The sequence below is a fragment of the Cololabis saira genome, chromosome 21 (assembly GCF_033807715.1).
Source record: "Cololabis saira isolate AMF1-May2022 chromosome 21, fColSai1.1, whole genome shotgun sequence".
In the NCBI taxonomy this organism is placed as follows: domain Eukaryota; kingdom Metazoa; phylum Chordata; class Actinopteri; order Beloniformes; family Belonidae; genus Cololabis; species Cololabis saira.
Window position 1 is genome coordinate 8,497,482 of NC_084607.1, and position 15,538 is coordinate 8,513,019.

Consider the following 15,538-nt stretch of genomic DNA (forward strand, 5'->3'; position numbering starts at 1 on the left):
TTTGTTGATGTTGTTAAGTTCGAGAATAAGTGCTCTTAATGTTTTTAATCAGACGTTTAATGCAAATAATGTGCATATATGAAGAGGCCTAATAAATACTCACTCAAATGCTGTTGGTGAGGCTGCTCAGTGCACAGCAGGGGTGCCTGCATAATTAATTTGCGTTTTATAAAGTACATTTTGTACACTTTTATGGCCTATTCAGTATGTGTGCCCTCCTCATATGTAATATATATGTAATATATATATATATATATATGTAATATATATATATATATATATATATATAAATAAATACAAAAAATACATATACATATATAAATAAATGGCACAGTGGAAAAAATAAAAATAAATAAATATATATTTTTTTAAATTTAAATATATATATATATATATATATATATATATATATATATATATATATATATATATATGTATGTATATAGATAATATATATATATATATATATTTTATATTTAAAAAAATATGTATTTATCTATTTTTATTTTTTCCACTGTGCCATTAATTATTAGAAAGGAAAAAAAAAACAATCAAGGGAAAAAGTCACGAGCAATAATACCCCAATGTTTCACATCGTGGTGCAGGGATTCTTATTTACAACATTGTTTAAGTTGATTGAGATCTTAGGAAATGTGCTTTTGCACAGATCTCTTTCAAGGTCCTATCCAGCATCTCAGTGAGTTCAGCTCTGGACTTTGACATTCCAAAACCTTGCTTCTTTTATATTTCTGCCCTTTTTGATGTAAAGTTGCTGATGTGCTTCAGGTTTTTCTCCTCCTGCACACTTTGGCTTCACATGCACTCTTTAGAGCACTCTGGTGTATGTAGGAGTTCTTGGTCGACTCAATGAGCCCGTATCATCGCCCCTCCATCCCCGTACATCACTGGTCTAGCCTGGTGGGGTAGACCCAACCCTCTATCGCTCTCGTGCTCAAGGCCTGTTGGTGAAACTGCAATGATCGATGCCTTGATGCTGCCCTTAATTCACACCAGTCTCCTCCAGTCGCTGCTGCGACTTTTCAAAGTCGACCACTTCTTCAAACTACTGGTGCGTGCAGTGCACAGGCTTTTCTTTCCATGATGGTTCCTCCTGTCTCTTTTCTGTATCCTCTCTGTGTTTCAGCTGCATGACAGTCACGTGGCTGTTCATCTACGGGGACATCTTCTGGATCATTGTTTCATCTTCCATGGTGCATGGCTTGTGAGCTCACTAATCCACACCCTCCCTCCGCCGCTTCATGTGGAGTCGTGTGGCGTTGAACTCGGGGTGACCTCCTCCATACATCTTGGCAATGTTTATTGACTTGTGTCTGTCCTACACTACCAGAGGGGTATCTTAGACTCTTCTCAGCCAGCTCTTCAGGATCTGGATTAGTTGTTTTGTCTTTAGTTGCTTGTGGGATGCCAAGGTATTTGTAGATGCTTAGAACATCTGATATGCTGCATTCTGATAGTTTAACAGCTGTGATTTTGCACCTCTGGTACCATTTGAAGTAATCTATCCATCTATTTCCCAATTCTAAATCGATTCTCATATTAATTCCTAAAAATCGATTCATATGTCTAAAGATCGATTTTTTTTTCTTTTATTTATTTATTTATGTTTTTTTTTTTTTCATCATTACATTACAACTTTTGGTTATTTTTTTGTTTATCCCCAAAAAAGGAATGTTTTGTTGGACATGAGAATAACTGGTGCCATGTTTTTGCCTTTAAATATGTTTAAAGGTATGAAAACATTAAAGTGTTAGGTTATAATTGCATAAATTGTCTATATTTCATTACTTTATATACTGTCTTGGGGTTACATTTGCAAAAAATGCTAAAAACCAAATGCTCAAAAATTAAAAACCAAAATAGACCGAAAATGGAACAAATAAAAACGGAATGTGGGAAAAAATAAAACCGATTTCATCCGTCTCTGTTTCCTCCCTGGATCTGTTTGGTAATTCTGACCCACGATGTTTCTGTTTCAGTTCTATCAGCATTCTGGGAGCTGATTGGTCCTTACAGCATCATTAGCTGCCAATACTTGCTGTTTAATCTCAATATGATACTAGTAGTAATATTTTGCACAACTACAGTCATAGATTCTGAATCTTAAGAATCGAAATCGAATCGATTCTTGACATTTGAATCGATCCCCAGCCCTACTATCCAGGCCAAAATGACAATCCAATATCACAGCTGTATATACTGGTGACATGGATCAGAGTCAGTGTCTTCTTTAGTCTTATCCATGTAGATGTGGCTGATATTTGCTCTACTTCAGCACCAGGATCCATTGCCGCTCCTTGCAGTGATCTGGCTGAGAGTGTTTAGTCCTACAAAGCAGCTCCTTGTTGGTTAACTAGGTCTTATCTTATCTTAACGTACTTGCAGAGTGTTCTGTCAACCAGTAGTTGGTATTTTTTTATTTATAAATAATATTGGGCCCCTCTGGTGTTGTTCCAAGTCCCTTTTTGGCTGCATTCATGTGTGGAGCCGTGTGCTACCATCTTGGCTGAGGAGAGCCTCCATGTTGCACAGACGCAGGTTCTAAGACAGTCGTAGGACGGGATCGCCCCTTTCTGGGGTTCCTTCATGTGGACCGAGCAGCCTTGGGTTAACCACGCCGGGTGGCTTCCATCTGTCAGTAGCCGTTCATTCATGCTGCTAAGGGCTGGTGGAGTGTGATTAGTTCCTTCAGGCATGAGGTGTGTACCGCGTCCAGGCCTGAGATACACACACATACACACACGAGTTTGTGGAGTCTGATGATGCTTTTGAGGTCATTTATTATTCATATTAATTTGCTCTCCCTAACTACTGATCTTTTTAAATGACTTAAACGTCTATAATAAAAATCTATAAGCCTAAAAGCAGCTGTCCTCATTCAGAGCGCCATCCAGCCTAACAGCCTGGAAAGATCTGCAGGAAATTCCCACGTTCAGGTGTGCAGAGCCGGCCGTGGCTGCAACTGCTACGGTGCTTCAGCTAAGCCAGGGGTCGGAAACCCAACATGTTGAAAGAGCCATACTGGACCAAAAACACAAAAAACAAATATGTCTGGAGCTGCAAAAAATGAAAAGTCTTGTATAAGCCTTAGAATGAAGGCAAATGGCGAAAGGAAAAATGTTGAGAAAAAAGTTGAAATGACGCGAAAAAAGTCGAAATGTTGAGAAAAAAGTCAAAATGTCCAGAAAAAAGTTGAAATGTCGCGAAAAAAGTCGAAATGTTGAGAAAAAAGTCAAAATGTCAAGATTAATGTTGAAGTATAATCTTGAGAAAAAAGTCAAAATGTTGAGAAAAAAGTCAAAATGTTGAGAAAAAAGTCGAAATGTTGAGAAAAAAGTCAAAATGTCCAGAAAAAAGTTGAAATGTCGCGAAAAAAGTCGAAATGTTGAGAAAAAAGCCAAAATGTCAAGATTAATGTTGAAGTACAATGTTGAGAAAAAAGTCAAAATGTCCAGAAAATAGTTGAAATGTTGAGAAAAAAGTCAAATGTCAAGATTAAAAAGGAAAGGAAAAAGGGAAAAAAAAGAAGAAAAAAGAAAAAAGGAAAAAAGAAGATAAAGAGAAAAAAAGGAAAAAAGAGAAAAAAGGAAAAAAGAAGAAAAAAGGAAAAAGAAAAGAAAAAGGAAAAAAAAAGGTCAAACATTTTTGAAAAAGCTCCAGGAGCCACTAGGGCGGCGATAAAGCCGCATGCGGCTCTAGAGCCGCGGGTTGCCGACCCCTGAGCTAAGCGCTCAGTAAAGGGCCTGAATTCTTGTGTCGATGCCTCGTTCAGATCTTCCTCTTCAAAAGAAATAGCTGAAATCTTACTACAAAATACAGTGTGTAGATTTACGATGGGAAATATTATTTAAAAGGTGAAAGAGGTGAAAGGGTCGGACTTGATCTTGAACAGAAATCAAATTCAAATTCAACTTTGCATCTTATAACATTAAATCTTTTATGTAAAACGTATTTTACTTCCGTCAAGCGAGTTAGTGAAGAAAAGCACTTCACACCTTATTCCAAGTGATGATCATGATTGGAGGTCACTTTAGTACCCATTTTGTTTACCACTATTGGTTATCAGATGGACACTTTTGTCATCAATAAAAGGAGATACTGAAAAACTTATGAGCTCAGACGGGCGCTAATAGCTCCATAGTGAGATAGAGGCTGATAGATGGAGATGGGGACAGCGAGCGAGCGAGAGAGAGGAAGATAAAGTGAGGCTAAGCGGGGCTCTGAGGGCTGGTCAGTGATTAAGGGATGGGAGGGATGAGCAGCAGCCACTAAGGGACTAGTGTCTATCTGTGCGAGTCCATATGAAAGCGGAGCCGAGCAAAAGCTCGGAAACAAGAGCCCTCTGTCACTGTATCTTAGCAACCGTCTCCATCTCCCAGGTGACAGGGTCTGACATCACTTCCTGTTGGTGAGAGTGCATGCGTACTCCCGGTGTCCAAGTAACTGCAAAAAAAAAAAGTGTGGTGCAGGTTTGCACGAGGTTTGGAGAAGTTCACATGCGTCTGCTTCTCCTGCGCCGCAGCTTCAGACGCCGTGTCACCGTCAGGTACATATTCAAGCTCACGTGTGACGGTGAGTCGCAGAAGCAGACCGCAGGCGTATACATGGAGTCTGTGGCATGTGCGCATGCAGCCGGCCTCATTGTACATTGTGCCAATGGAAACATGGCCAAGTGATGCCATCTGGTAGGACTACTTGGCGCGGCGAGGCCCTCTATGGTTCCACAACATATTGGAGTAGTTAAAATTAACATTGTGACACTATTTGGCAGGAAAAGACACTAAACTATCTATTACTGTGTCTATTTCAGTTTGTCTCTATCACCTTAAGAGTACGAGCTGCAGTAACCGCGAGGGTCCAGGCTGTGCAGACGTCAGCCGGCTGGCACGAACTAGGGATGCAAATTATCGATTATTTCATTCATTGATAGTTGATAACCTTATCGATCGATCATCGATTAGTTGATAAGCGGCGTTTTTCCCCCATCTGAGATACAAACATAATTTTTTTTGCTTATATAAAATACAAAGGACATTTTAATGTATTCCTTAATCAAATATTTATTTGATACAAAAGTAACAAAAAGACATTTTTGTACCACAAGGAATATAATATAAAGTGCACTTCAAGGCTATTAGTAGTAGCAGCAGCCATAATGTCATTTGTGTCAAGCAAATTTTAAGTTCTAGTTACGTTTTAAGTTAGAGTTTCTGCAGTGTTCAAAATAAAATGATGAGACCTGCTGTATTGGAACACATTTTCTTTTAGTTAAAACTGTAGCGGGGACAGATGTTTAGAGAAACCTATGTATGTACCGGGTGAAGGCTGATTTATGGTTCCGCGTTACAACAACGCAGAGCCTACGCCGTAGGCTACGGCGGCGGCTCTGCGTCGATTTAAGGCGGAACCATAAATCAGGCTTTAGGGGAACATATCGGAGAACAACCAGAAGAATATAGAGTGGATTAAAAATAAAAGTTAAGCACAGAGCTACATGTGTCTCCCGTCTGGGCCATTGCAGACTCATTGCCTGAGCATGATATTACTAAAACCAAACATATCCGTCTCTTTCTTCTAACTTTATGTGCGCGCCGCGGCGCGTTGTGTCGCATTAAATGTGGTCCGGGCGTAATACCTGCTGGTGAAATTAAAGAAAAAAATAAATAAATAAATAGATTAATTGTAATCGTTAATTTTAATCGGGTAATTTCATAACGGCAATTAATCGAAAATCGAAATCGAATAATTGTTAACATCCCTAGCACGAACACACATGCATGAAAAAACAAACTTTACAACCACTTCTTCAGCTATCTATGCTTCTTGATTTGATTTTATTTTCTTTAAAAAAAAATTAATAAGAAAAGATTCAATAATAATTAAAAAGGGAGAAAAAAACAACAGCATTTCAGACGTAAATGATAAGACATGAAACTTAAACATGGGTAGAGTTTCAGCAGACATAATTGACCGTCTCCATCAGTGTGTAGCATGAAGGATTAGCGTGCTCACGGTTTGACCATTTCCATAAAAACTAAAAGCTGGCATTGTCTGCCCCTAATTAACTCCAGCTGCTCACTCCTGTCGGGATAAAAAAATAAAAAGAAACTACTCATGATTTGTTTCTTAATTATGCTGAACATTTGCAGCAAGAGGGGAAACAGAGCGGATTTATTCCTCCTGGAAGAGAGCTGCAGAGCTGCAGAGCTGCAGAGCTGCAGAGCTGCATCTCAACGCAAAGTTCCTGAGTCCTCGCCGCTCCATTAGATAAGATCCATTAGAATTTCATCCTCCATGACGCTGGAGACTTGGGGCATGCCGGGCTGGGGGACGGCTCCTCTCTGACCTCCAGACATCAACATCTGACCTGCACACGAGAGAGGAGACCAAATGTTCAAGCAGGATTCATTTCTAGTTAGAGCTGCTTCGTAAATCAGGGTGCTTGCTCTTTTTCCAAATTAAAATTCCAGACTTTTCCCAGACTTTTTTAAAACTGTTTTTTTTTTCCCCAAGACCTTAACTTTACGTACTTGTATACTTGTGTGCCTACTGCGTACTTCATTGGTTGAGATTGTACCAATTGTGTTTATTAGAAATGTTTGTTAGAATTTTTTATAGGCTAGTATTCAATGAACGAATACATTATTCACAGTAAATTATGTTTTTACTGATGAAAACGTTTCAAAACATGAAAATCACAAGTACATGAATTTCACATCAAACAAGTGTCACAAAGACTATCTATAAAAACACATGAATGGATGGATGAATGTATGTAGAATTCAGTCTCTTCACTCGCATCTTATTTTTTCTGTCCTTGACATGACTGATCTTATCTTTATGTTATCTCATTTTAACACATAAAGTGCATATTTGACCTAGCTCACTTGGTAAGAACAAAAAATAAACTATTTTTTATAGTTTATAGTTAAATAAACTATACGTTTTATAGCCTACCTTTCTATTTCTCATTTCACAATGCCTTTGAGCATACTGTAAAATTCTACCATACATTTTTTCCCCATACTTTATTAAGACTTTCACACAAAATTCAAGACTTTTCAAGTTCTGGAAAACAGTGTTTCAAAATTCCATACTTATTAAGACTTTCAAGACTTGCGCAAGCACCCTGTAAATACGAAGCTGCTGAACTCGACTGGAGATGTATATTTATATCATCACTTAGTTTATTTAAATGCGTTCAGAATTTGAGGACGGGGTGCTAATCGAGAAGAGCACCAGACTCGGTTACCAAAAAGGACATCATTTATTCAGCAATAAATATCTTCAAAAAGATGGAGTTTCAAATCGATTTCATTCACCGAACCAGAACTCTTGCAGACGTTTTCCATCAATTTACCAAAAAGGAGCAAGCTGGAAGACGAGTTCTGACAGTGGACACACCGTAATCAAACCCAGATCTCCTGGAGAAGAGTTTGATTAAATACAAACGGCTGCATCTGATGGTTTTTAAATTCATTATAAAGTCTGCAGCAGTGCAAACTGAAAAATGCAATTGAAAGATCTGTCCATAACTCATTACATCTGAGGCCACACTTTTTTTTCACTTTTTAAAATTTTATATATATGTATAAGTTTTTTTTTCCCTCCTTCTTTAAAAAGGGACCAAAAACATTACTGTTAAAACTGCTCCAGCTCTTAAAAACTGGAAATCAGAAAACCCCCCAGCACCCAAACAGTGGATCAATGAACTTGGATCATATAGTACTCCAGAAAAAATATTGTTTTCCGTTAGAAAAAAAACTAGAGACTTTGACCTTATTTGGGGACCTTTTTTGGGTTTTTTGCTTTTATTGGACTAATGATCTGAATCATCGACTATATTAATAAATGTGTTTACACAGGACTTGATTATTTAATTTATTATTCATTTTTGTTTTAGTATTAATAGACATGTTTTTATTTACTTATTTATTTATTTTATTTTTTCCTTTTTTTTCCAATTTACTTTTTCTTTTTCTTATTTTTTTTTCTTCTCTTATTATTTATTTATTTTGATTTAATTAATGTTATGAAAAGTTAAAAAAAGGGGGAAAAATATTGATAATTATATTTTTATTGTAAATCTTATTTTTTTCTTTTTTTAATGCCCTCAATAAAGATATCTATACAAAAAAAACTGCTCCAGTGATCCAGTGATCCTCATAATTTTCATGCCTAACTGAGTGAAAACATTCGGACTCCGTCTCTACAGGGTGCACTGACCTGCCAACGGTTGCCTCCACTGGCCCTGCATTTGAGCCCCCCCTCCTGGTGTTGGATGGACCAACTGCTGCCCTAACCCTTGGTGAGACATCATGCCGGGCATGTGAGACACCCCACCTTGCTGCAGAGACAGAAAGATGAAAATGAACGTCTGACGGCGAGACTTTACTTATTAGCACATCATTAATTCAAAGAGTATGGAGCCAAATCAAGGCCAAAAGTTTTGCTAATTTGCAAATAAAATTTGAACCTGAAAATTCTTTTTTACAGTTTCAATTTTATTTTTTTCAGTATCAGATCTTTTTTTCAGTTTCAAATCTTTTTATTTCAGTTTCAAATCTTTTTTTCAGGTTCAAATCTTTTTTTTTTCAGTTTCACGTCTTTTTTTTTCAGTTTCACTTCTTTTTTTTTCAGGTTCAAATTTTTTTTTCAGGTTCAGACTTTTGGCCCGGATCTGGCTCGGGGGGCGTGGCATCAACTGAGAGGGGCGTGGCATCATGAGTGACAGCAGAACAGAGAAGGCGGGGGACGTTCCTCAGTCATGTTGCCTTCAGGAAACGTAGGTTGCAGAAGTTATCAGTAGAAGTATGATTCAACACTGTAGGCTATATACACTATATTCACGTGATTGGCAGTGGAAAAAACTGATATTAGTGACACATTTCTGTTTAAAAAGCTGTTTTAGACCGAAGAAAAAAGAAGTGAAACTGAAAAAAAAAAGATTTGAACCTGAAAAAAAGATTTGAAACTGAAATAAAAAGATTTGAAACTGAAAAAAAGATCTGATACTGAAAAAAATAAAATTGAAACTGTAAAAAAGAATTTTCAGGTTCAAATTTAATTTTCAAATTAGCAAAACTTTTGGCCTTGATTTGGCTCCATAAAAGAGCCGGTTGTTTTAAGTCTTACCGGCTGCTGCTGGCTGAGGAGGAGACTGCGGAGCTGAGGATTAGCTCCCGGGTTGGGAAGGCGGAGTATGGGCCCCTGAGGCTGGGCCTGCCCGCCCTGGGCCACCTGGTTGGGCGGAGCCCCGCCGCCCGCCGGCTGCTGATTGGCCGGCCCGGCCGCTCTCATCGTCATCTGAATGAAAAGTCACGCAGCTTAAAAGACCTGACGGCGCAGCCACAAAGCCTGTCGTGGAGCAAGGTTACCCCCAACTCAGCCTTTGTATTGATCATAATGATGACATAGTGTGAGAGCAACAATAAGGACTTTAATCTGCTCGTGGTGACGATTTACTAAATGCGTTAATGAAACAGTGAGAAATGTCACATTTGAGCTTATCAGCCGAGCACATTCCATCATTTTTATGTGAATCCAGTTCGGTTAACAAAAATGCTACGTGACTAAACTAAAGTGTTATTCATTCAGTTCCATTTTATTTGATGTATATAGCGTCTGTTACAGTGCAATATTAGTTCGGCTGAGATTAATAGCCCGCAGCTTCTGGAGGAAACCAGATGATATATGAACCCACATTTTCTGACGAGGTTTACTAAATAACATATGCAGCTTTAGAACAAACACACTTCCACATGCATGTTATCATCTTGCTGATCTGCAATAAGGTCATGCTGCAGGAGGAGCATTCAACAGTGAAGTCAAAGTGTGCACGTAGGAAACTGTTAGTCCACCAGTCTAAAGAGCAGCCGTGAGATAGACGAGCTTTAGGAAGTGATCACAAGGCTAATGTTGTTTCCTCATGTCAAACACAGGATCTTTTACACCAGGGATGTCAAATGGGCGGCCCACGGGCCGCATGCAGCCCGAGAGAGGTTTTCATGCGGCCCGCGAGAAGTTTCCAACACAAAAAAATGAAATGTTAATTTGCTAAAAAGGAAGGCATAAATAATTGCCATGAATCGCAGCATATCTGATAATATATTTCTTCTACAAATCCATCGTTATTCCACTGACATTTTTTAGTTTTCTAGAATGCATTTGACGATTTTATTTCTTTGTAGACGGTTGTTTATTTTTATTAACTGACTACTATTATATATTTTCACAAGAAAAATATCAATGCTAAAAAAGATGATAGAAGATATTTATTTGGAGAATTTCAATTTTGAATACGAGGATAATGACAAAGTAAAACAGTTAAAAGAGAAGTGCTGACTTGTTCGGCACACTGGCGTAAATATCCGCGCCAATTTTTAAAAATAAATACACTTAATTGTACTGGAAAAATCTCTAACACTCTTGGATGTAACAAGAAAGATTTTGCTTTTAATTAAACTTCCTATAAAAAAGCGAAATATAAAAAAAACATACTTGTTTCTGTTTATCTTTGGAAAATGATATTAAAAGTATCTTACATAATTTGAAAAAAAACGAGAAATTTCAAGAAAAGATCCTGAAGAAATATATTTTACATAATTTGAGTGTAAACAAAGTGCATATTTCCTTTAAAATTAACTAAACTGATATTGGATTAGATAACAATAGTAAAAAAAAAAGAATTAGAGAAAGATGGTTTTTTTGCACTGTTTTTGTTTATTTTGAGCGTGCGGCCCGCGAGAAAAAAATTGGTCAAATCCGGTCCGCCAAGCAAAATGAGTTTGAAACCCCTGCTTTACACTGTGGCAAATAAAATAAACTCTGGGAGAGACTCAGAATTATCTAAATGAATGATAAAAGAGGGAAGTACATAGTTAAAAACAGCAGCTAAGCTGCGTGACTCCCCTGAACATGTGGCTTGTATGTTGAGCTGCTTTGGTCCTCACCATGTTGTTCTGCCTCTGCTGCTCCTCCATAATAGAGACCTGACTAACGGGGGGCATGCCCACCACCACAGACTGGATGCAGGACAGATCCGGCAGGACGATGAGAGGGCAGAGTGGTGGAGGAGGAGAGATGAAAGGATGACAGGGAAGGAAAGAGTTACCCATAAGGCATGCAGAAGTCAGGAGGCCAAAGTGCCCACGTCAGGCGGCGCAAGAAGGAAACTGAAGCTGTAAAACAGGCAGACGTGCAGAAACGGGGGGGGTGTTCGTTTACCTGCTGTCCCACGTTACCGTGGGAAACGGGAATCGGCCCCGTGGGTCTGTTGAGGAAGTTCTGGTTGGGGGGAACTTGACCCGGCTGCATTGGACCCCCGCCTCCACCCAACTGCTGCTCGGATCGATCAAAGAATGAATCAATGAATGAATGAATGAATCATGCACAAAGCAAATCATCATCAGTTGCCACAAGACATCCAGAAGTTGTTTCAAATAAAAGAAATTAAACACAATCTCAGGGGAATATGCAATTCACTAAGTAAGTTTAAACAAATCTTTCAAATTAATACTCTTTATGGATACAAAACGGAAATGGACACATGAACTGACAGCCAGTGACCAAAGTGCCTTGCTCAGCTGAACCACTTTTTCTTTTCTTTTATGCTTTTCTTTTAGAAGTTGTGTGAAATGAAGAAATGGTAAAAACAGAACATTAGAAGGGGTAGGACTAGAAAAGTTTTTTGAAACTTCATCCTACACCCTTTAAAACAGGAAATATTTATCTACATATAGATTTGTCTCTTTAAACTTTGTTTTGCTTATGGTTTTTTTTTTTTTTTTTTTTCGGTATATACCGTACATTTTATGTATTCTGATTATTTTTTTGTTTTTGTTTTAACCTGTTTGAATAAATACTTAAATGAAATGAAAATGAAAAAATGAAAATGAATGAATGAATGATTGTTGCCCTATGATTTAAATTAACCTGTATTACTATAAAAGAGTGTGTGAGCACAGTGATTGTCAACCGGGGCCCCACGGACCCCTAGTGGTCCGTGGTGTAATTGCAAGGGGTCCGTGGGTACGTGATAAGAAAAATAAAATACATTTTTTAAAAGATCCTCTGACATTTATAGAAATAGATAATTATTTTATTCAAATTCGACCGAGACCTTTATCTAACTAAACTACAGAGAGTAACATGACCTTCTTTTTCTCTTTCACAATCACCATTCGTTGTATTTTAATAAGAAATTTTGCACTCGTTTGCATGGTTGAAGTTACTGCACGACACTGTTAACAATCAATTTAACACAATCTGCATCCTTTTCAAATTATGAGCCCGCCAGCGTTTCAGTGGAAATACGCCATTCACTTCTCCAAAAATGCTTTTATTGTGAAATATTCGCAGGCTCATTAACTTGCAAAGTTCAGGTTAGCGCTTGAAATTGCAGCAATGTAAAAAAACAATAATAAAGAAGAACACGATAAGCACAATAATACAAAGAAGTAGGGCTGTGCGATTAATCGATTTTAAATCTAAATCGGATTTATCAATCAAGACGATGTTAAAAAAAGCAAAATCGGAAAATCGATTTTCCTCTCGCATGCTGCACCTGTATAGCACAATTTAAGGCAATGTGATGTCACAGTTTTTTGTTTCTTCTATATTTATTTTTATACAGAGAATGGCGTGAAGGACCCACGGATTGATCGTGCCATCGGGATTTGTAAGAAGGTCGTCAGTTCTTTTTCATATAGCTGGAAAAGAAGAAGAGAGCTGGCTGCATTACAGACAGAGCTCCTCTAGTCATCTTTGTTTGGTCAAGAAGATTGTAAATGTTGTCACTTTACTAAACTCAAGGAGGATTTACAGTATCTTTCAATTGCACTTCATTCCCAATAGGGAAATTTGTTTGCTATTTTTCTTTAAAAATAAAGATAAAATATTTGAAACAATTTATTCCATTGTCTTTTGTAGTTTTACCAAAAAAATCTAAATTGAAAATCGGGTTTTCAGAGAAAAAAATCTGGATTTTATTTTTGTCCAAAATCGCCCAGCCCTACAAAGAAGTAGACAATGATGGCTCGTATTAAATAAAAGACGGCTTGTTCTGAACGTAGCAGACTCTGAGCCACCGGAAAAGAAAACGGACGGCTCGTCAGAGTTGACCAAAGATTGGCAGGGGGTCCAGGTCCTGGTTTGTGAATAAACTCCACAAACCCCAACAGTCAACTATTCATCAATAATTGATATTTACAATGTAAACATTTGCTATATGTAAATAACGATCGCCGTGTCAACAATGCTGGAAGTGTGTGAAACTGTATTTTCACGTCTTTTGTCAGAGAAGAGATGGAAAGTGCAAACAAACATGGACGACGGCAGAGATTTGACTTCAAGCACCACCTGCCGAGGCGTTTGAGAACCAGATTTCATGGTTTAAGACGAACTGACGCTGATGACTAAAGGCTTTTCTTAATCCGGAGAGTTACTGTACCTTTTTAATATAATACACGTATGCAGATAGATATAAGAAACAGCAACAGAGACAAGAAAGGACCTGTTGTTGTCATTTTAGCAGGTCGCAGAAGGAAAAGGCTCTGATTATTCAGAAATAAAGCACTTCAAACTCTGACGACTCGCTGGCTCTATTTCACATTCTATCAGCCAAGTCCCGTATTTCAAAAAGGACTGAGTCGACGGCGGGTGCTCCTGTGTTTACCGGGCTCCGCAGGTGCCTGGTGGATCGTAAGCTTCCCACTGAGGAACAGACAAGGAAGACTGACGGTGTTTCATCCTCAAACCAAGCTGAAATTACTAACTACAGTCTGAGGAAGGAAGGAGTGTGATGGAAAAACTCCTTCAGCCATCCATCTTCCTGAATCCGAGCAAATCACGCTGGGATTGGGCTAATAGATGCCGCCGTGTCTGGCCGGCAACAGCCGTGCAACACACAACTTTAGCTCTTTTATGGACGCTAATAAAACTGCTGCTCGCTTCTTTTCTGCTGTGATTCATCTCCTGCCGTCAGCTCAGGGGAACCTGTACGGTTTTCTGAGGGAGGAACATCCAGCTCCGACTGGCTGTTAAAGAAAACTAACTGCAATCTGGTTCCAGTCACACGCCACTGGGGCTTTTCCACAGAAAAACCTTATCTACAGGTCTAAATTGAACTTTTAATAACGTTAAGATTGCAGCGGCATGTCCTTATTAGCAATGCAACACTGAGTAGGTGATGACACACAAGAGGCTGGAGAAGGAAAATCATTTACTTCCTTCTCTAAATGCCCTTATGCTGAGTAAACACTGCTTACAAGTCACATATAGGGCTGATGGGCTTTCCTGAAGACGTACAATTAGGAGGACAAGTAAACAAGCTTCATCAGATATCAAGTATATGAACGGGCTGCTCGTCTTGGACCAACCTCAGAGAACCGGGCCTTATTTTAGGATTTCTTTAATAGTTCTTGAACAGGGGTCGGCAACCCAAAATGTTGAAAGAGCCATATTGGACCAAAAACACAAAAAACAAATATGTCTGGAGCCACAAAAAATGAAAAGTCTTGTATAAGCCTTAGAATGAAGGCAACACATGCTGCATAATACATTTTTTTTTTCTATTATGCACTTCGAGAAAAAAGTCAAAATTTCGAGAAAAAAGTCAAAATTTCGAGAAAAAAGTCGAAATGTCAAGATTAATGTTGAAGTACAAACTTGAGAGAAAAGTCGAAATGTCGAGAAAAAAGTCGAAATGTAAAGAAAAAAGTCGAAATGTTGAGAAAAAAGTCAAAATTTCGAGAAAAAAGTCAAAATTTCGAGAAAAAAGTTGAAATGTCGAGAAAAAAGTCGAATTGTCGAGAAAAAAGTCGAAATGTCAAGATTAAAAAGGAAAGGAAAAAGGAAGAAAAAAAGAGGAAAAAAGAAGAAAAAAAATTTTAAAAAAAAGAGGAAAAACAAGAAAAAAGAGAAAAAAAGGAAAAAAAAGGTCAAACATTTTTGAAAAAGCTCCAGGAGCCACAAATGTCAAGATTAATGTTGAAGTACAAACTTGAGAGAAAAGTCAAAATGTTGAGGAAATAGTCAAAATTTCATGAAAAAAGTCGAAATGTAAAGAAAAAAGTCGAAATGTCGAGAAAAAAGTGGAACTTTCGAGAAAAAAGTCAAAATTTTGAGAAAAAAGTCGAAATGTCAAGATTAAAAAGGAAGGAAAAAGGAAGAAAAAAAGGAAAAAGAAGAAAAAAAGGAAAAAAAGAAGAAAAAAAGAAAAAAGAGGAAAAAAGGAAAAAAGAGAAAAAAATAAGAAAAAAAGGAAAAAATAAAAAAAAAATAAAGAAAGGAAAAAAAGGTTAAACATTTCTGAAAAAGCTCCAGGAGCCACTAGGGCGGCGCTAAAGAGCCGCGTTCGGCTCTAAAGCCGCGGGTTGCCGACCCCTGACCCCTGTTCTTGAAGGATTGACACATACTGCTACCTTGGGTATCGTAAACATGGTTAACATGTGAAAGTCCTGCAACATTAATATTTTCCCCAGTTCTGCATTTTCATTAAACCTAAATTTCACAAAAAGGT

General features: G+C 37.9%; 1 protein-coding gene across 4 annotated transcripts in view; it reads right to left on the reverse strand.

Moving 5' to 3' along the window:
• Window positions 1-5,820: 5,820 nt before the first annotated feature.
• Window positions 5,821-15,538, reverse strand: part of med25 (mediator complex subunit 25) — a 33,974-nt gene continuing 24,256 nt past the window's right edge. The window contains exons 15-19 of one of the 4 annotated variants that reach the window (XM_061712295.1): window positions 11,245-11,358; window positions 10,971-11,042; window positions 9,154-9,324; window positions 8,245-8,365; window positions 5,821-6,385 (exon numbers count right to left, since the gene is read on the reverse strand). In XM_061712295.1, the coding sequence (XP_061568279.1) occupies window positions 6,282-6,385; window positions 8,245-8,365; window positions 9,154-9,324; window positions 10,971-11,042; window positions 11,245-11,358 (582 nt within the window). In that variant the 3' untranslated portion in view covers window positions 5,821-6,281. Of the gene's footprint in view, window positions 6,386-8,244; window positions 8,366-9,153; window positions 9,325-10,970; window positions 11,043-11,244; window positions 11,362-15,538 lie in introns of all 4 variants that reach the window. The other 3 variants (XM_061712294.1, XM_061712297.1, XM_061712296.1) reach the window with 3 other exon arrangements.